General features: G+C 39.1%; 1 protein-coding gene across 1 annotated transcript in view; it reads left to right on the forward strand.

Moving 5' to 3' along the window:
• Positions 1–22913, forward strand: part of Cog5 (component of oligomeric golgi complex 5) — a 251996-nt gene that overhangs the window by 111759 nt on the left and 117324 nt on the right. Inside the window, exons 7-8 of the mRNA XM_060366797.1 lie at positions 36–166; positions 15187–15352. Coding sequence (XP_060222780.1) covers positions 36–166; positions 15187–15352 — 297 coding nt within the window. The remainder of the gene's footprint in view (positions 1–35; positions 167–15186; positions 15353–22913) is intronic.

The following is a 22913-nucleotide window of genomic DNA, read 5'->3' on the forward strand; positions in this document are numbered from 1 at the left end:
GATATTGACTATTAAATTTTATTTTTTTTTAACAGATTATCTTTCTCAAGGAATAGATCTTTCTGGAATAGAAGTGATAGAAAATGATCTACTCTTTGTCGCAAGAGCTAGACTTGAAGTGGAAAATCAAGCTAAACGTCTGCTGGAGCAAGGTGTGGAGACCCAGGTAATGTGAAAAATTTCTTGGGATTCAAATGTGCATTTGACTTTGGATTTAAAAGTAATAAATAGCTGAATTTTATCATGAAGGAACTGTGTTGCACAGTAGAGCATGTTTAAGCAAAGAGGAACTTACATCTTTTTGTATTTAATTCTGAAATACACCAAAGGTTTCTACTATATAACATATATAAAATACATTTTTATGTGATGGGTACACATTCACTCGTGTACACACACACACATCCACACACACACACACACACACACACACACACACACACACTCTACATACATACCTGTGGAGTATTGCGGTTTTGTTCAAGGCATCTTTTCAACAATATAGTAAGGTTAGTAATACTGTTTTTCCCATTTTGTATAGATGATGGAGCAGTTTAAATAATTTGTTGGAGATGGTAAAGTAGTAAATGAAAGGGTCTGAATCCCAGTAGTTTTTATGAATGAACTTTGCTCTGAGACAACTCTGCACATACACACAGTATGTACTGACCACTCTCACCTCCAGCTCCTTTTCACCAGTCTTTTTCTCACATTCACACCTCTTGGTTTTGCTTTGTGACTCAGTGAGATTAACCAGAGTGGTGGGTGTAGCCCTGTGTGTAGAGCTGTCTGTTGGAAGTTAGTGCGGTGGCAGTGCGCTCACAAGTAAAGAGTGACTTCCATCCCAGAATCTGGCAGTGGCCAGTAGCGGAGTGGTGAAGGGGAGGCCCTGTGTGCCTGTCTGCTTTCTGTGGCTGAGCGTTAATAGGGCTAGTCCTTGAGGCTCAGGGTTGCTGAAGCGCATGGATGACTGCAGTGGTTGCATCTAGTCTACAGGATGCAGTTTTTGCTAATTTTAATTTTAGTTTTTTTAAATTTTAGAATTTCCTACAGGAGTTTCATCTTTATACCATCCCTCCTTCACCCACTTCCAACTTCTCAATTGTCCACTCTTTTCTCTCTTAAATTCATGACTTCTAATTATGATTGTTATATACAGTGCATACACACACAGACATACATGGACACACACACACAGACAGGTGGACAGACACATGCACGTGTGAAGAGATAGTGTTAATCTTATGTGCATGAATTTAGTGCGAGCCATTTGGAATTGGATAATGTGTTAGGGAGCTCATCCCTGGAGAAAGGTGATTCTCTATTCTCAATAGCCTTTGGTTGTCTGTAGTTCTTCATCCAGGAGTAGTGGGACATACTCAGTTTCCCATTTCTACATTGGCATGCCGTGCAGGTCTTGTTTAGCCAGTACTATTTTTGAGGGTGCGTGGGTGCAGCTTCTCTGTCACGTCTCTAAGATACTGTCTACTAGTAGGTCTCCTTGTTGTCTGGCTCTTAGAATCTTTCTGCATCCTGCTCTGTGATTTTCTTGAGTCTTAGGTATAGGGTTATTTTGTAGATGTATTATTTGGCGCTTTGCTCTTTTTTGTATGTGAATCTTCAGGCTTTTTCCTTCCAACAGTAAAGATACTAAAATTTCTCCCAAGTAAGAGAAAAAACTAATGCGCTATTGGAACTCTTTATAACCACTAAGCCTGTAATCCAGTACTTGAAGTGTAAGGCAGGAGATGTTGAGTTTGAGTTGAGCCTGGGCTACATATTTCTGAGATAGGCAGAATTATACACTGAGATACTCTCTTAGAATCTAAAACTCAAGAGCCAGAGACCAAACAGCTCCTTTCATATGAACAGCACTAGTTGTTTCTGCTTGTTTGATTTTTTTTTAAGACAGCATCTCAGACTGATGTAGGACTCTTAAGCCTACTGTCTCAGCCTCTCATCTGCTGTGATTTTACATATGTGCCAGGGTTCCAGGTTTGCTGTCATTTACTATGTAGCTATTTCCTAGTCTCCTTACAAACAAGCTTTTAGAACGGGCAGACTGCTGATGCTGTCACTCTTTCTGGACTTCTCATGCAGCTGCATGGTTCCTCTGTTGTGTCCTCTAAAGTGCTTTTTCTCAGGAAAATCACATACCTTCATGACCAGTCATATAACTTCCAGTTATGCTGTGGTCATTTCTTTTAAATTGCTGTTATGTTGCAATGTTTGTGTGCCTCTCCCCAATATCATATGTTGGAATCTTAATTGCTAAGGTGGTGATGATATTAGGCGGTGAGACCTTGAGGAAGTGATTGAGTGCTGTGGGTAGAGTCCTTATCAGTGGGATTAGTGCTCCTGTGTCCTTCATCCCTCCCTCACTTCCTAGAGAATGCTTTCCCAATCCTCTGTAGCTTCGTGAAGAGCTACATTTTGTTATTGTTCTTCCCAACACACATACATTATGGAGACCTCTCTCTTACCCTGGCCTTCATTTCCTGGAGAGATCCTACCCCTGACTTTTGGAGATTAGTTTTTATATTTCAGCCTTCACTGTGTGGAGAGTGCTTTCTTGCCCTGCCCTGACTTTATGGAGTGTTCTCTTCTATAGCTTTTGTCACAGATGACTGCAGTAAAAAGACATCCTTGTGTGCCTAGAAGGTGTGCCATCACCACCTTTCCCAGCTCTTATGCCTTCATTTAGACTAGAGATTCTCAACCTGTGGGTCACAACCTTCTTGAGGGTGGAGCAACTCTTTCACAGGGATTGCCAAAGACCACTGGAAAACACACATTTACATTGTTATATGAGTTATAGCAATAGCAAAATTATAGTTATGAAGTAGCAACAAAAATACTTTTATGGTTGGGTGTCACTGCAACACAAGTAAGTGTATTAAAGGGTCACAGTATTAGGAAGGTTGAAAACCACTGATTTAGATCTTGCAGCCAAAAAAAAAAAAAAAAATCTTGGGAATAAATTTCTTTTGTTCATGAGCTTCCCAGCAATAGAGAGGGACTAAAACAATAATCATTCCTTTAGTTGTGGAATATTTGGAGAAAATGGCTTAGACAGGGATTTAAGCCAATAGAAAGTCTTTATTAGCCAGCCAGTGACTCCACTGGGTGCAAGGGAACCCAGTGCAGAACTGAACCTTTCTCAAGGTGAGCTTTTAAGCAACAAAACAAAACTGAAAACAAACAAACAAACATTCTGGTTTAATATACTTCAGTAAGCAAGAACAGGTAGCCAGAAGCAGAACTACAGAAATAAAAAACCAGCAAGATTAGTACATTTATAGACATTCCCAGAACTATGGGATTTGATGGGTTAGGTCTTTGGTTTCAATTTTGGCAGGTGGTGCTGCCTATATGCTGAGTTTTATAGCTTAATTGGCACTTCTGTCACGGAGTCAGTTGTGCTAAGGTCTGTGGCCATGTTATACTTTATTATTTGAAATAACTGTTTAAAAGTTATCCAGCATTTCTTTTCAAACAAATTTTATTTTTTTGAAAATAATCAGTTTGATCTTTCTTTTAATTTTTCCCTGGTAAGTTATCTAGTATTCATGTATAGTTTTGTATGGCTTGATAGCATTACTAATCCCTACTACAGTGTTACACCATTTCATTTTCAAAGCCATAGATCATTCAGATACAGATAAACTGTTATTTCTCTCTAAAGAAAAAAGTATAAACACATATAAGTAAACTTCCAGTGCCAGCATTTTTATTTCACATGAATAAGCCTTACAGTGAAAGCTTATCATATCTTTATGCAAGTAATTGATAGTGGTATCACTGATACGTGACAAAATTTTAGAAGGAATGGCACACTTTCTGGGGGTGAGGTGTAATTAGATTCCAAAAATAGGGCAAAACTATCTAGGAGTCTCTGTCTCAGACACGGGACAAGCTCTGCATCTTCAGTGCATCTTCAGTGCTTCCTTTACTCTTTGCTGCTGACCCTTAGAATCTTTCTTTCTATGGTTGGGGTAGGAAGAGCAAATAGTATGTCAGCAGGCTCCATTACTTCAAGCTTTAACTAGCTTTCAAAAATAGGTGATGGAGATTTTGATCTGGATGAGTTCCTGCATCACCATAGATACCAAGCCCCCACAGGAAAATGATGACATTTTAATTAGCAAGGCAGTTTAGCTTGCGAATTACAAGCTTTCTCAGTAAACAAGTGCAGAGCTTTGTGGAGAATAGGGTGAAGTAAGATGATGTTTTTGTCTTTAGAGGTCACCAGGAAGTCATCACCTGCACTCAGTTCTTTTAGGAGTCAGCACCTGGCTATGGTCTCTGGTGACCACAACTGAACAGCCACACACTTGCTTTGTGCCCAAAGCAGGAAGTTCCTTGGTTAAGCCTGGGGTCTGCTCTAACAATGTTCTCCAGACAGGGTTCTGAAAAGGGCAGTGTAGGACTGCAGGCTGTCAGAAAACATCTGTCTAGCACAGTCAGAATTGCTGCTTGCTTTTCTGCCTGAAAATTCTGGTTTTCATGTTGAATGGATTCTCTGAAAGTTAACCATTTTCTTAAGCTCTTAAAATAATTTCGTGGGAATGTTAAAGATAGTGATAATATACTTCAGCAAGCAACTTCTTTTTTTTTTTAAATTATTTTTATTTTTATTAATTACAGTTTATTCACTTTGTATCCCCCCTGTCGTTCCTCCTTCCTCCGCTCCCAATCCCACCCACCTTCCGTCTTTCCTTCCCACCTGTGGTCCTCCCCCAGTCCACTCACAAGGGAGGTCCTCCTCCCCTACTCTCTGATCCTAGTCTAGCAGGTCTCATGAGGAGTGGCTGCATTGTCTTTCTCTGTGGCCTGGTAAGGCTGATCCCACCTCAGAGGGAGGTGATCAAAGAGCAGGCCAATCAGTTCCTGTCAGAGACAGTCCCTGTCCCCATTGCTATGGAACCCACTTGGACACTGAACTGCCATGGGCTACCTCTGTGCAGGGATTCCAGGCCATCTCCATGAGTGGTTCTTGGCTGGAGAGATGGCTCAGACATTAAAGGCTAGGCTCACAACCATAAATATAAGAGCAAGCAACTTCTTAAAAAAAAACAAAAATCCTTTCTTCTCTTAAATGGGGCATAATAAACACCAGTAGTAGCCACTGTCAGTTGCCTTGTCAAACTTAAAGGGGTTTTGCAGAAGCTTTCTTGTATTTCCTGACTAGAATTTATCCTATTTGGGCTTACCCTATATGCTGCAGAACAGGTATCACTATTTGAACTTATAGAAATGCTTTTTGCGTATTTGGTCCAATGTTGCTTTTTACCCTTGAACTGACTTCTCGTGCCTTTTCAGCTCTTCTCTAAAGAGACATCATTTATGGGTTACAAAGTCAGATCATGACAATAATCACTTAAATTTCTTAAAAATAATTTTATTCTGGGACAGGGACTCCCTTTGTAGCTTTGGCTGGCTCTGTAGACCAGGCTGACCTTGACCTCATAGATCTGGCTGCCTCAGCCTCCTGAGTGCTGACACAATCACTCTGTGCTGAGAGTTTCTTATTCCACTAGTTATCTTGTAGTCCAGCATTGTTTTGACTGACAATTACCCTGCTGTGCTATGCATAATCTTGGTGTGTCTTGAAGACCATCTTCCTCCTTCCATTTCTAGTTTTGGTGACCATTATTCCATCCATTCTGAGAGCTGACTTTTCAGTTTACACAGATGAGTGAGCACATATATGTAGAATTTGGCTTTCTGTGCTTGGCTTGTTGGCTATGTTTGGTGCTAATGGCATTTTTTTTTTATGATTAAGTAGTATTAGACTATGTAATATTTGCCAAATTTTATTCATTTGTCTACTGGTTGACATTTAATATTTTTCAACATTTTTGTTATTGTGAATAGTATTATAATAAATGGAATTGTATACATATATATGTGTGTGTATATATATATAGTGATTATTATCCCCTCTGAATGTATATGTGGGATTGTAACCACTAGACCAGAAAGTAGTTTTGATTTTTTTTTTTTTTGAGACATAATTTTTACTAAACATGGATCTTAGAGATTTGGTCAGGCTGGCTGGCCAGCAAGCCCCAGGATCCTCTATCTGCCTGTCTAGTGCTGGGTGAGTGCTGTGAACTAATGAGGTCCTCAGGCCTGTGCAGCAGGCGCTTTGACACTGACATCTCAGCAGCCCGCCTTTAGTTTTGTTGTGACTGCACCAACATTGAGTGAGGTCCCTTCCTCACACCCTCGCTAGTATTTGTTTATACTTTTGATGATCTCTGTTGTAACTGGGGTGACATGATGTCACTTTGTGATTTCAAATTGCTTTTCTCTCACGAGTAGTAAAGCTGAGCATTTCTTCATTTGCTTGGCCATGTGTGTGTCTTGCTTTAAGAACTATCTACTTAGGGTTTAGCATGTTGTTTACTGGATTTTTTGGTAGTTTTGATGTGTGGCTTTGAGTTGTATATATTCTGGGTATTGATCTGTTGTCAGATGACTGGTGTACACACCCCACCCCTACCCCTGTAGGTTGTCTCTTAACTATTGCTCTACTTGCTGTGCAGAGGTGTCACTGTTTTATATAATTCTGTTGTCTTTTCACTTTCGTTTCCTGTTCCTCTGATAATTTTTTTTTTTTTTTGGTATGCATTGATGTTTTAAAAAATTTTCCTCTGTGTTCCCTTCTAATGATCGTTTAAGGTTTTATATGAGGCGACAGGGTCTATTCTTATTTTTCTGTGCACATGTGTGGACACACACATATACATACACGCACCCATTCTTGACGCACAGTCTATTAAGAGCTTTTTCTCATTTGCTACTCTTTTAGTCTGTGTGTTCTTGAGACAGTGCATGCTGTTGTGATTAGTATAGCTTTTAGAGTTACTTTCTAGCTCTTCAGGATTACTTTGGGTTCCTTGTAGGTCCATATGAAGTTTAGAGTTTCTTTTTCTATTCGTATGAAAACTTGTTGATATTTTGATAGAGTAATAGCATAATCATTTTAACAGTATAAATTCTTCTTATCCATAAAGACAGAATATCTGAATTTCTCTATTGCTGTCTCCTCCTTCCCCTCATGTCTGTATAACTTCTTTTATCAGTTTTTTTGTAGCAATGCAATATTACACAAATCTCTCTTACGTTCTAAGAGACTGAAATTTTTGCTGGACCTCATAGCCAGAGTTAATACACATTGTAAAAACACTTAAGACTTAAGACAGCTAGTCTGCTGTGTACTCAGCCTGTTTGTTTAACCTGCCTTTGAGAGAACAATGTGACAATTTGCACCAAATCCACTTGCCTTGAATTTCACATGTAATCAACTTTTACAGCTTAAGCCTAAGCAGAGCTGCAATCTTTTTAAAAAATCTATTATTTATTTTAAAATTATTATTGTTTATTGCAATTTATTCACTTTGTGTCTCAGCTGTAGCCCCCTTCCTACTCTCTTCCTGATCTCACCCTCCCTCCCTCTTCTCCCCCTATGCCTCTCACCTAGTCCATTGATAGAGGAGGACCTCCTCCCCTTCTATCTGACCCTAGCCTATCAGGTCTCATCAAAGTCTGGCTGCATTGTCTTCCTCTGTGGCCTGGCAAGGCTCCACCCCCAGGGAGATGTGATCAGAGAGCCAGCCACTGGGTTCATGTCAGAGACAGCCCCAGGTCCCCTTACTAGGGAACCCAGCTGGACACTGAATCTGTGGGCTACATCTGAACAAGGGGTTTAGGTCCTCTCCATGTATGGTCCTTGGTTGGGTTATCAGTCTCTGCAGGGCCCCCAGCCCCCCCCCCCCCCTTTTTCGGCTCTGTTGGTCTCCTTTTGGAGCTCCTGTACCCTCCAGGTCTTCATATCTCTCCTTCTTTCATAAAATTCCATGCATTCTGCCCAAAGTCTGGTCATGTTTATTAGCCTCTGCTTCAATACCTCGATCAGTAGAATCTTTCAGAGGCCCTCTGGTGGGCTCCTGTCCTGTTCCCTGTCTTCAAATGCTTTCAGCCACTCTTAGGCATATGTCCAAAATATGCTCAACTATACAACAAGGACATTTGCTCAACCATGTTTGTAGCAGTTCTATTCATAATAGCCAGAATCTGGAAATAACCTAGATGTTCCTCAACAGAGGAATGGATACAGAAATTGTGGTACATCTACACAATGGAATACTATGTATTCCATTTAAACACTATCTATTTAAATAGAATACTCATCTATTTAAAACAAGGAAATCATGAAATTTGCAGGTAAATGATAGGAACTAGAAGAGATCATCTTGAGTGAGGTAACCTAGAAGCAGAAAGACACATGGTATATACTCTTAAGTGGTTATTAGACATATAATATAGGACAAACATACTAAAATCTATACTCCTAAATAAGCTAAGGAACAAGGAAATCCTAGGGAAGATACTCAATCCTCATTCAGAAGGACAAACACAACAGAGCAACAATCTCAAGTTGTATACTCTTCCATGCCCCTGACCCAGAACAGTGCATGTGAATCATTTCTTGAAAACAGCAAATACAGAAGTTGGAAGCAGCTTCTCAAGATCTAGCATAAAAGTTGAAAGCATATTGGATGATAAGCAGTGATATTTGTTGTCTGGGGTTCTGTTGGGTCAGTGACTGCTAAAGGTTTCTGTCAAGTACCCCATTCCTCCCATGTGATGCTTTCTGTGCTGTTTGGTAAATAGCAGACCCCTTGGTTAGGGACAGATACATACAGGTAATACAGCACACAGACACACACTGGCAGGCACAGGCAGATACACAAGGACAGATACTGCCTTTAGGCAGGCACAGATTTAGCTCATGTAACAGAGACAGGAGACAAAAAAAAAAAAAAAAAAAAAAAAAAAAGGAGCATGAGGTAGAAATTTTATGTCTGGACTCACTCTTGCTAAATGACCCCTATGGGAAATGCTTTTATTTCTTGCCTTAATGCGACACATTCATTAGTAGTGACTCAGAGTTAGTCACTAATGCATATAACATGTGCATTTTATAATAGCTACTTTAGAGGTTTTTCACTTCTGTGGTTAAATTTATCCCCCCAAATTTTATTTTGGTAGCTTTTATGAGATTGCTTTCTTATTTCACTCCAAGTTCCCCATTAGTGTACAAAAATACTACATTTTATATCAGGGTTTTATTTTGTACATCTTTACTAATTGACTTATAAGTTCTAACATTGCTGGGTTTGTAAAACGAGTTTGGAAGAATTTCTTTCATTTCAATTCTTTGATGTACTGTCTAGGGTTTTTAGGAGTTTGTAAAATCATGTCATTTGCAAAAATAGAAAATTTAGTTTATTATCAATTTGTTTATTTCTTTGACTAACTTTGGCCACGTGTATAAAATTGTTGTTCCCTTTCTCTTTCTGACCACAAATGGAATGTTTTTAGTTTCTCTAGTTAGTGTGTTTCTGGCTGTTTTTTGTGCATGCAGCCTTTAGAATTTTGAGGTATGGTTCTTCTACATTTCTACATTCACATGCTGAAGGGATACTCAATCTTATCACCTCTTTTTCTTTTCTTTTTTTTTTTTTTGTCTTTTTCATTGACTGAAATGATCATGTGCTTTTTATCCTTAGTAAAATATTTTCTCATCTTTTCATATGTTGAACTATGCTTGTTCCTGGAATGCATCCCCCTTGATCATGCTGCATATTTCTTCCATATATTGTTGAGTTGAGTTTGCTAATATTTATTAAGACATTTTACATCATGTTGTGATGGTTACTTTTAATTGTCAACCTGACAGAATCTGAAATCCCTTGGGACTTTGGCTCCAGGGCATGCCAGTGCATGCCAGTGCAGCATGATCTGGATTGCCTGGAGCTGGGAAGACTCCCTTTCTGTAGTTGCCTTCTCTGGGCTGGGATCTTGAACAGTGCAATGGAAAAAGGGAGCTGAGCAGCAGAACAAATTCACCCCTCTCTTCCAGTTGTAGCTGTGACTGCAGTGACCAGCTGCTTCATGACAGCGAGCCCATACCTTTTATTAGTCCTATATTCTATTAGTGTAAGAAATGTGTGTTACCTTAGACTCTTGGCAATCTCATGAGGGGTACAATAACAGAAGAGGTTGCAATAACAGAACTCAATTGTAGAAATTTACCTATTCTTCACACATTCAGATGACAATTCCCAACATTTATCCGCATAGCACATTGGTTAGGTGTTAGGAGTGTAGTAGTGACAAAACAAATATAGAACCTTCCCTTAGCACTTTTAAGTGTGAATTATGTAAAGACCGTAAAATTTGATGAGTGATAATGGAGTAGTTTGGCCAAAGTCACATAGCTATTTACTGCAGAGCTGTAATTCCATCTGAAGGCCATGTAAGTGTAAAAACCCACATTCTTTCTACTATAGCATGTTGCCACTAGCTCGAGGTCAAGGTTAACTGATGTTATTTCATTTGTTTCTCTGGCATGAACCTGTAATCTCAGCTACTCAGGAGGCAGAGGCAGGATTTACAGAGTTCAGGAGCTGAGATTGGCCCTGGCAGCACAAGGACATTCTGCCTCTGCACCTTTTCCCCCACTTTCATTTTCCCATTGTGTTGGTGTTGTTACATCTGCCTTATATAGACAAGGAAAGTGTCTTAAAGAGGTCATGTGAGTTGCCTTTGGTTTTTACTATTTAATGTCAGAGCTTGATTTATGATGTCTGCCTTACTCCAAAATAGGATTAATGAGAGCTAATAATAGAGTCAACAAAGTGTAAAAGTAGTTATTTGGTAAGACAAACAAATTATATTGATAAACATCCCAAGAATTGTTGAGGAATAGAGAAAAGATGGTCTGATAATAGATCCAATAAATCTAAAAGGATGGTGACATTAAGTCTAACTTTTCACCAATAGATTAAAAAATTTAGATAAAGTTTTCAAAATTCTAGGAAAACAACCTAAAAAAATAAGGCTAGGAAGATTGGGTCTAAATAGTTTTACTTCTATTACCAGTATTGCATTTATCATTGTAAACTTTCTCACTGAGGAAACTACAAGGGTAGCTAGCTTCAATAGTTCCAATTCTTCCAAAATTTAAGGAACAAATAAGCCAACATTATATAAACCCTATCCAAGAATCGAGGAAAGAGGAGAATACCCACTTCTTTTATGAAGCCAGGATAATGGTGGGATCAAAGTAAGGACATGATAAGGAAGAAAATTATCTCTCGTTACCACTGGTGTAAAGTGATGAGTAGCACAGTGTTAGCAAATATGAGCAGGGAGATCAGAAACTGACAATTCACATTGACCAAGATGGCTTCCCGCCAGAAGTATAACATCATTTCTTAAATAAAGGGAAGGCTGTCATCAAGGGCCCTGAAATAAAATTAGTCTATAATTAAAAATACTCCCAGGGGACCAAAAATAAAACTTCATTTTGATCAATGGTTAGGAATGACACAAAGATTCTATTGTAGTATATTTTACTCATTATCAACTGAAGATCTGTATTAAGAATTAATAAAGAAAGATTAAACAGGAGTAAAATTATTCAGAGATAGCATGACTGCATATAGAAAAACTAAAACAGTTGATTAATAAGCTGTTAAAATTAATTACAGAAAACTTGTTAGGTTACAATTTTAATAATAAAAAATAATTTTAATATGCTAACACCACACTTTGTTTTTGGTCTCTCCAACTGCCACTAGCCACAGACCACATACCACCACCTCACCCCACACTTTCTTTTCCTGGGCTCTCTATCTTCAGATCCCTAGGCTGTGCCCTCTTCATGCTGCTGTTAACAGCTGGCAATGGCCATGCCCTGCACAAGACAGTTATGAGGGCAAAGTAAAACCCCACACTTGGGATTAAAACAAAAACATATTTATATAGCATAACTGAGTTTTAAAAGAAACCCAAACTACCATTATAAATAAGAAAATTATATGCACTTTCTTTATAGAAAACTTCTAAACATTATTGAAAGAAATTAATGAAGACACGAATAAATAAATAGAATACTATATTCATGAGTTGGAGATCCCATCATGATAAAGATGTCAACTCTAATTTTATCAATGCAATCCCATGTTTTTAAGAAATGGAAATTCAGGCCAATTCTGAAATGTATATGTAAGTACCATGAACCAAGAATAACTTATCTCAAATTGAAGAAAAGAACTGGATAGTAAAAACAGTTTAAAGCTATGCTAATAATTGAGATGACTAATTTTTTAAAATTTATTTACTTTCATTTTATGTGCATTGGTATTTGACTGCATATATGCCTATGTGAGGGTGTTGTATCCCCTGGAATAGGAGTTATAGACAGTTATGAGCTGCCATGTGGGTGCTGGGAATTGAATCCAGGTTCTCTGGAAGACCAGTCAGTGCTCTTAACTGCTGAGCCATTTCTTCAGCCCCCCAAATGACTAATTTTTAAAGTAGAGAATTGAGGAGTCACAGCCAGTCACACATATGGATACTTGGCCTACTGTGTAGGTATCATTTGAAAGGGAGAAGGTGGGATAGGATTTTCATTTGCTTTGAACTTTTGTGAGTAAATACTGTTGGATCAATTAATATTCATGTAGGAAAGTGCTGGAATTGACCCCTATCTCACATTGCATAGAAATTAATTTTATGCTATATTTATATCTAACATTAAAAAAAACAGAATTTCTATTAGTTAATTTATGAATGAAACATATCTTTATTAATATATGCTGAAACCTTTTACTTATTAACTGAAATATATACTTTATTCACTTTTCTTAATTTTTCTGGTTCACAATAAAAAAACATATTCAACTTCCTTTTCTTAGCCTAACAAAAATTTGACTCTAACTTCAAATTACAGTAAACATATACAATAAAAGTTTTCATTTTAACTGTTTTTTAAAATTTTTATTAATTATACAATGTTCTGTCTGTGTATATAACTCTATGCGAGAAGAGGACGCCAGATCTCATTACAGACGGTTTTGAGCCATCAGGTGGTTGCTAGGAATTGAACTCATGACATCTGGAAGAGGTCTTAAACCAGTGCTCTTAATGTCTGAGCCATTTCTCCAGCCCCCATTTTAACTGTTTTTAAGTTTATAAGCCAATACTTCCTGCTAGTAGAAATTTTTACTTTTCTCGAACTACCTCTACTGTTCCACTTCTCCAAGTAACACTGTGATGCTTGAGACTGTTGCCACTTGTGTTGCTCTCTGTCAGCAGTTGAGGAGGGAAGGAAGCTGGTTCTCATTTGGTGCCCATGCACACTGATGGATGGCCTCAGCTGTGTGCATATCACTAAATTGTTTTGGACTCAGGCTTCTTAATAACAAAAAAGTGAAAAGGGAACATGAAGCTGGGTGGGAGGGAGAGAAAAAGGGGATCAGTGGGGAGAGTTGAGAGGAGGTAGCGGTGGGTGGCTGTAATGAGTAGAAATGTTATGGAAATTTTGATCAAAAATACCATTAAGAAACAGGGTGCCCAAAGTGCTAGCCATAGAAAGTACATTCAGATTAGGAATTTATTTTCATTTAATTAAAGACTATTTTATATTAAGAATTTATATATTGTCCTTAAAAGATTTCAGTAAGAGTGAAAGACATTTTATGATAGAAACAATTATCAGAGTGATTATACCTAATATAAACAGTTTGTAAAAATATATATACATGTGAATAAAACAACCAGTTAGAACAATGGGCAACAAGGAATATATATTTTGTATGCTCACCAAAAGATTCAAATATACCATCCATGGCAAGGCAGCTCCCTTCGTCATTATTGAAAAGACAACTAAAACCACAGTGCTTATGGAAAGCAGTAACTAAATCAGCAGCATGGTTGTCAGAGTTGCAGGGGAGTTGATAGACCTCTGCAGTTTTTGTGGTATTATTGGGAAGTCTACTGTATTTGTAAACACAAAGCTTGCAAATGCTTCCATTCTGCTTTCACAGAGCAGAAACACCTATGCATATTTGTTCATCAAATGCTGAATGTTAGAATGTTTATTCCAGTATTAATTATAATGCCTGGAATTAACAACTCATATATATATCCACTGTAGAACAGGCAGACAGAAGAAAATTTCTATAGTGTAATGCTGTATAGCAATGTGAGTCAACTTTTATTACGTGAAACAACACAGAAACATTCCACCCATAAGACACAGAGCAAAGGAAGCCAGATACAGAATCACATAACTATATAATTCTACTGATTTTGGAGTGACAAACAGGTAGAATTAATCTTGTGTCAAAAGTTAGAGTGGTCATAATACTTGGAGTGGTACAGTTTGGAAAAGCATAGACAGTTCAGAGATGCTGATAGTATTTGAGTTTATGATCTAGATTTCAGGTGTGTTTGAGTGTGGTTGCAGAGATGTATGTGGGTGTACCTGTGCATGGATGCACTAGTATATAGGTGCATATGTGATGTGGAAGCTCAAAGGCTGATATCAGAAAATTATCCTCATTGCTTCTGCACCTAATTCATTAAGGCTGGATCTCTCAGTCAAACTCAGGACCTAGTGGTATGTCTAGTCTTGCTAGTACCTCTCTCCCTTCTTTCCTTCTTTCCTTCTTTCCTTCTTTCCTTCTTTCCTTCCTTCTTTCCTTCCTTCCTTCCTTCCTTCCTTCCTTCCTTCCTTCCTTCCTTCCTTCCTTCCTTCCTTCCTTCCTTCCTTCCTTCCTTCCTTCCTCTCTGTGTGTACATGTATATATATGGACTCGGTAGTTAAATTCTTCATTCAAATGACTTCATCATGGCTCAGCGTCTGTAAATTATTTCATTAGTTATTATTCCTAAGTAAGTTAATAAATGAGACAAAAAACTTACTTGTGAAATCTACTGGCATTATGTTAAAATAGTACTTTACCTTGAATTTATACACATGTGCATGTACACACACACATACACACACACACAGAGCAGAGAAGTAGGTAGAAGTAGAGATTAATCACTTAAAAGTAACAGAAAATGGTTTTGAGATTCTTTTTTATTGAGCAAGAAAAAAAAAGCAAGTGCATATTCAAATTAAATATTCTATCAAGATATGGCACAGCAGTATATGTATATAAATAAAACTTATTCTAAACTGCCTTTACCCTTACTTTTGTTAACTGAAAATATAGTAGTAACTGCTAAAGTGCCAATTGAATTGTTTTTTAAGATTTGTATTGGTTTTTCTTATTTCCTGTTTATATCTGTTTTCATTCCACTTCACCTGTATTTCAGAATCCAACTCAGGTTGGAACAGCTCTTCAGGTTTTCCATAATCTCGGGACGTTGAAGGACACTGTCACCAGTGTGGTGGATGGCTATTGTGCTACTGTGGAAGAGAGTATCAGCAATGCCCTGGATGTCAGAGTTCTGACGCAGCCCTCCCAGTCGGCTGTGAGAGGTATGGGTGTGGTTTATACTTAGCTCGTTTGTTTATTTATAGCGGAGAAGTCCTCCGAATAGTATATGAAACACTCATGTTTCAAAGCATCTAATGCCTCACTTTTTTTAGTAGACAAAAATGAAAAAAAAATTGTTTCAGAACTTATTCAGATAAAGATGGCTAAGCTGGGACATCATTTAGTTGGAAGGAAACAGATGCGAAAAAAGAACAGAACATATTTTTCTTCCTAAAGTCCTTATCCTGACATGTACTTTTTATTGGGAAGGAAAACATTTTTAAGGAATTCCATTTCTACTTTAGCTTTCTGGAAAAAGCAGTGATGGCTTAGGCAGTCAAAACAGATAAAATCCTCGGGAACACGGCAGCTCTAGGCGACACATAGCCCTGAGTTAGTGCTCTGAGCCTTCCTGCTGCAGTGTGCTGCACAGTGTCATCTGTAGGCATAGCCTGTTGCTTCCTTCCCTCCTTTGCTCTTCCTTGCCCTTTCATCCTTCCATTTCTCACCATGCACTGTTCTCTTGTAGTCAGAAGAAAAGAGTACTCAACTTGCCCTTAGATCCCACCCCTTGTCTGTTTTGTTTAGTTTATCAGTCTTCTCTTCTCGAGTTTTGTCATCCCACAAATGCCCTATTAACTTCAACAACTTCAAACAAATATATCTTGACTTCCCTCTGTTTGACTCTACTATCCCATTTTGCCAGTCTACAGAAAAACTGTATCATTTTCCACATATTTTTTTCTTGAAGGTATTCTAACCGTCACAAAGTAGTCCTGAGTTATAAGCAAAATGACCATGTAGATTAATGACACTTCTAGCACATAGGTAATACAAAAGAATCTCATTTTTATACACGACCTTAAGCAAAACTGAGTCCATAGCTCCTGAATCAATTGCACTAATAAAAAGAAATAAAAGAGTCTTCAGTCTCAACAAAATTTTTACAAGTTCACTTTGGCCTCTGAATAGTTCCATATTCATACAATTACCAAAGGAGCTTGTTGAAAAGAAATTGCCAAAGGAGATTCTCCTCTCAGGTTTTGCTAGCGATTATTTTCACCAAGTTTGATCTAATGTTTAAGTTTCCAGGAGCCGTTTAATCTCATTCCCTCTCGTGTTGTCAAGAACAGAGAAAAATGAAAGCAATTATTCACATGACATCATTCTTAATGTAGGCATCTTTAATAGAAAGAATAAAGGGTTTCAAAGCTGCCTTATTACCGTGTTGAGAAGGGGATACCGTCCTGTAATGTAGAACCCCTCAGCACCAGATCCCCATCTTTTAAAAGAATAACTGTTTTCTTTATTTCTACTATTAAATGGTATTTATGTTACTTTTTCATCTATACTGAGGTTACATGGAGTTATTTTAAATACCAGTTAAAGTATTCAGGTATGCCATTATACCACAACAATATATTTTTATACATTAATTGTAAATTTTCTATAGATTTAATATCAAATAATTCAAAAAACTATCACTTTGAATGTATACAGAAGGCAAAAATGCATAAAGGTAGTGTAGTGATCAGTACCTTTAGATCGGGCATCCATGAGGCTGAGGCCTACCTTGGGCTACCTGGAAAAAAACAAAACTACAACAAAACCAAAGTTTTCAGCTTTTAAGTAGCTTTGTAGTTATGATTACTGATGTTACAGGATCAGTCAGATATGCAATAAACATTAAAAAGACTTTCAACATCTTTCTAGGGAACAAACTACTTATTGTTCTGGATAGTCTTATGTCAACTTGACACACAAACTGGAGTAATCTGAAAGGAGGGAATCTCGTTTGAGAAAATGCCTTCAAAAGATCCAGGTGTAAGGCATTTTATTAGTGGGCCCAGTCCGTGTAGATGGAGCTATCCCTGGGCTGGTGGTCCTGGGTTCTATAAGAAAGAAGCTAAGCATGCCATGGGGAGCAAGGCAGTAAGCAGCACCCTTCCATGGCCAATGCATCAGCTCCTGCCTCTAGGTTCCTGCCCTGTGTGAGTTCCTGTCCTGATTTTCTTCAGTGATGAATAGTGATTTGGAAGTAATAGCCAAATAAACCCTTCCCCAACTTGCTTTTTGACCATGGTGTTTTGTGGCAACAATAGAGACCCTAATCAAGACAACTAGTGATTAGGGCTATGCAAATCAAGAAAGGTACTATTTTCTCCCAATTAACCAAAGTCCAAGACACAACTATTAGAGGAGAGCAAAAACCTAGATTCATACTATGGGTGAGGGAGATGGTTCAGTTCCTCAGCCTCACCAGCTTGGTTTCACATGCTCAGATTGTGTTCTCCTTATGATCCAAACTCCTCTGTAGGGATGTGTCAAGAGAAATGTGCTGTGTTGCACGTGTGTAAATTTAAAAGCGTAAGTGCATGGTATGTGAGAGTTAGTACACATGTCTGTAGGTAGCATTTGGAACTCTGGAAAATTTTATAGAGTCCTCCTCTCTTTCTACCGTAATGTTTGTTCTGGGGATTGAAATAGGCCACTAGGCTTGTGTAGCAAATGCTTTCACCCACCTGCCCACCTCACTGGTCCAAGAATTTTTATTGCACTATTTTGTATAGCAGTGAAAATAACTGATGTTCTAATGGGTCTATATCTAATAGGTATACATCAATGTAGATAATAGAAATAGAGCATAAAGCAGCTAAGGAGCGGCCCACTGTTTATGACGCCCCAGATCTGAGACTGTGGCAGACGGGGCTTTGGATTGCTTTGGGTATGCACATACACACGGGAAGCTGAACACGTGGATGGTAATGAAGTTTAGGACGCCACTTGCTCTGGAGTGTGAATAAAGGAAACAAGATTAGGAAAAAAGAAATAATATTTCATTTTCTGTTGTATTTCTTAAACTTCATGGCTAGTATTCCCATGATTATTCCATTTTTACTTCTATTTATTTTATGTATGTGCATGTATGTGGTCACATACATGCTATAGTGTATGCAGATGTCAGAGGACAACTTACAGGAATAGGTTGACTCTGTCCTATGACATGGGACCTGGGGATCAAACTTAGGTCATCAAGCTTGGTGATAAGTTCATTAACGAGCCATCTTGCCAGCCCTTGTATGATTTTTCATATTTTTATTATTCTTGAATCTGGCTTTTATGCTTCTTCATTATATTTTAAAATTATTTGATTCTCATCTGTCCAATTTGTGTTGCACATAAAATCATTGGAGCATGGTCGAACTGCCAGTGGCCAGTCCCCGTCACATCCCCCAAGAAGCCATTAGTTGTGAAGAGCTACACTTCAGCATCTTTGTCACAGTTTTTAAGGACTGTCTTTAGTAGCTTCCTGTCTGGACTTTTTTTTGTTTTTTTTTTTCCAGTTGGGGTCAGGGGGAGGTTGCCTTTAGTGTCTCTCACTCTCAGTTGTAAGCCTTCAGTCATGGATGCTACTGCAAAAGAAGCTTCCTTGCTCAAAGCAGCTGGTGGCAGCAAGGATCATAGACCTCCACATGATTCCTAGTGGCAGCATGGACCGTGGACATCAGCGTGGCTTCTAGCTACAGCAAGGACTTGTACATCAACATGGCCCCAGGAAATGAACTGTTCTTCATCTCTAATATCTTGTTACTTGGGGTCAGGGTGATCCTGCAGTTGGGCAGTGTGTCTGGGAGCAGGACCTGCACAAGCTCCAGACTGCTGTACATAACCCGGCCCTTGCCAGCCGCCCATGACCATTGTGTTTATAGCCCAAGGGCGGCCCCCGAAGTGTTGCACTCTCCTCCCCATGCAGGGTAAGCAGGGTAAGTGGCTTAAGCAGCTTGAGGAGCAGCAGTGCCTCCTTGGTAAGGCATGGCCCAGTGGACTCCACAATTGCACACTCTTTTTTCTGACATTACTGCCACCCCTGTTTTGTCTCTACTTCCACCTCTCTCTGCAGCACAGGCTGCTCTGTTCAGACATCTTTTTTTCCCAATACTATGAAACCACTTTATAAAAGTGTCTCCCCTAAGGCCTGTCTTTTTTCAGTTGTTCTGGAGATACTCTGCACTCTAAAAGCTCATCTTTCCTCTGGAAGCCTTGCTGGGTTCCTCAGGCTCCTCAGATACCCCTGAGTTCTGTGGGTGCTGGTGGCTGCTGCAGTCTTTAAGGAGACCCTTCCCTGGTTTTTAAATATGAGTTACCCATTTCTACTTTCTTCTCTTCCTTCTGTGGATTTCACAATACAGTTGATCTTTTAAAAATGTTTTCTAGATACTATGTTTTTGGAGCCCTCACATGGTTGGTAGTATCTTTCGTCCTTGTGTTTAAATAGTTTGAGCAGATATTTTTCATTTTTACTTTCTTTCCCTTAGAATTTTGCACTTTTTGTGGCGCAGTGTGCAGTGTTTTTCTTCCTTTCTGACCTGAGAAAATAATTGAGGCAGAGATTTAGCAGATAAGCCCAGTGTATCCTCACCTCAGCTCTAAATGATTTGTGCTCACTGTCAGCCTGCCCGCCTCACTTAACACTGAGTGTGTGACTCAGCACTTACCTCTATATACAGAAGGACTCAGAAGCAGATGGGGGGTGGGGGAGGCAAGGGATTGGTAGGGAAAGAAGGGAAACACGCCGTTTGCTTCAGTTTCCCCACCTAAGAGAGGAGGCCTGGGAAACAGACACCCCCTACACAGACAATTTGTTCTTTAGTGAGTATATATGTATTGTGTGCACGTCTGTGCACGTGTGTGGGTGTGCTCCAGTGCATGTGTGTATGGAGGCCCGAGGTTGATGTTGAGAAGTCTTTTTGTCACTTCCCCACCTTGCTCTTTGTGATGGGACTCCTTACTGAACCCAAATCTCTCTGTTGGAGCTGTAATGGGTCTTTTGTCTCCCTTCACAGCGACTAGAGTTACAGACACTTGGTGCTTTGCCTCTTTGAAGGAGGTTCTGGGGAACTAAGTCAGGTCCTAATGCTTGTTGTGAGCTTGTTACTGTCTGTGCCACCACGGTAACTTGGTAACTAGTTTTCTGTGGATGCCCTTATGGCTTTTCTGTATCTTTAAGTTTAGGAACTTGTTACATTGGAGTTTTGTGCTGTGTGTCAATAAGTCTTTCAGAGTTTGATTTCAGTTTTGATTTTTTTTGTACTCCACTTGTTCTTTTTAAAACTTATGCATACTTGGTACATGTATGTATCAGATGTTTGTTTTCCATGTGTAGTGGTTTTTTTTTCTGTAGTTATTTTAATATTGTTGTATTTTTCTTTATTTTGTATGATTTCTTCTTGCCTATTTTGTCTCACTGTGTTTCTACCTTTGCTCTTTAGAATTTGGGGGTTGTTTTTACTGTCCTCTTTATTTATGGTGTTTCTAAGGGAGGATGTTTTCTGTAATTGTTCTGAGATAGCAGACAGCTCTCCACTGCTGCGACAGAAATACCTGAGTAAAGTAGCTGAAAGGAGAAAGGGCTAGTTTTGGGCAAGTTCTAGAAGTTCAGGGCAAGATCACAGTGGCTCTGTTGTTTCTGGGCCATTGTAAGGTTGAACATAATAGGGCGGGACAAATTTTCTTATGTTCTGGGAGTGTGGAAACATGGAGAGGAAGGGGCTAAGGACAAAATGCAGCCTTAGATGTGCCTCGTCTAATAAGGCCTTACCTCCTGTGATTTCTGCCACCTTTCAGTAGACTATTGTTAAAAACTCAGCCAATGGTACAATCCATTGATGAGACTAGACTCTTCATGATCCAATCATGTCCTCAGAACACTGCTGCATTAGGGATCAAGTCTTTTTTTTTTTTTTTTTCATTTTTCTTTTTGTTTGTTTGTTTATTTATTTATTTATTATAATTTATTCACTTTGTATCCTGCTGTAGTCCCCTCCATCTTCTCGTAGTCCCACCCACCCTCTCTCTTCTTCCTCTATGCCCTTTTCCTTGTCCACTAGTAGGGGAGGACCTCCTCCCCTTCTATCTCACTGTAGTCTATCAGGTCTCATCAGGACTGGCTGCATCATCTTCCTCTGTGGCTTGGTAAGGTTACCCCTCCAGGAGGAGGTGATCAAAGAGCTGGCTACTGAGCTTATGTCAGAGACAGCCCCTGCTCAACTTACTAGGGAACCCATTTAGAAACTGAGCAGCCTGTTGGCTTCCTCTGAGCAGGAGATCTAGATCCTCTCCATTCATGGTCCTTGTTGGAGTATCAGTCTCTGCAGGACCCCCTGAACCCAGGTATTTTGGCTCCATTGGCCTCTTTATGCAGTTCCTGTCCCCTCCAGGATTTCTATCTTGATCTTCTGTAAGGTTTCCTGTACTCTGCCCCAAATTTGGCTATGATTCTCATTATTTCCTTCCATACTTGATGGGTAGTCTTTTAGAGGCCCCCTGTGGAAGGCTCCTGTCCTGCTCCTTGTCTTCTCTATATCTGGTGTTTATCCTATTTGCCCCAAAACAGGATACTTTATTCTTTTATCGTTTGTACACTCCGTTCCTTTTCCATAAGTAGTGGGAAGAGGCTTTTAACTTGATCTGTTGCCAACTTCTCTATCGGACTGAATCTTGTTTACCTTTTAAAGTTTACTTTGTTTCGATTATCTCTTTCCTGTATAAGTGCAGGAACAGATGTTCAAAGAGTATCTTGGAATCAGAGCCTCATAAGGAGGACTCTGGCATCTTTATTTGAGTCACAACCTCCAGGGTGTAAGGAGGACCTTCAAGCTGGCCAGGTAAGGATATCTCCCTAGAAGTGGGAGGGATAATATGCTCAGGACTTTTCCTTGGGCAGCTTAGAAGCAACACTCCTGGGAGAATGCATAAATTATTCACAAGAAATTTCCCGTCAATCCAATATGGCTTCTTTCCAGGAATTTTGGTTCACAGTGTTGAGATGGGTTCCTTCAATAACAGTCTCTCTTCATTTCAGAAATCATCCACTACAAATCTCAGTGTGCAAGGATTTTTCTCACATTATTTTTATGGTCATTTTTTTTGCCAACCTGAGCTTCTGTCAGCTAGTGATGGACACTGAGTGGTACATGATGCTTTGTCATCTTCTTTTCATCTCACTGCCTTTGGTGAGAAGAAAGGAATCATTTTCTATTTGCAATGACTAATGAACTGCTAGCCAGGATGGTGATCAGGATGGTGTTATACTGAAGTCCAACTGTGGCACTGCAATATTTTGGAAACAGTGAAAATTATAAAGCAAGTACAGCTGCTTGACAAAGATCCAGCAAAGCTGAGCCAAGTGATCCAATCTCTGTCGTGTCATCTCCCACTTTTTGGCCTTGAGCTCTGTGTGTTGCATCTATGGGTTTTTTTTTTAATATTGAGGACCAAATCTTTGGGAGAGGTGTTTCAGATTCCACTATAGGACCAGTGACCCTCCTGTTGTTTCTTTAGGAATTACTTTTAGCTTTACTCTACTCTACTCTACTTCCAGTATCTATGTTCAGCTCAGGGGCGCCTTTGTTTCTGGTTATCTCAGAAGCATGTCTTTCCTCAAATTCAAGAACTTTGTGTGTCATCCTGGTAAAACTGTTGAAATCGTTGGTGTTTTGTGTTTTTGCTTTTTGTTTGTTTGGTTTTTTCTTTTCAACTTCTCTCCACCCTTCTCACTTTACT

This window comes from Meriones unguiculatus, chromosome 1 (genome assembly GCF_030254825.1).
Source record: "Meriones unguiculatus strain TT.TT164.6M chromosome 1, Bangor_MerUng_6.1, whole genome shotgun sequence".
Taxonomy (NCBI): Eukaryota; Metazoa; Chordata; class Mammalia; order Rodentia; family Muridae; genus Meriones; species Meriones unguiculatus.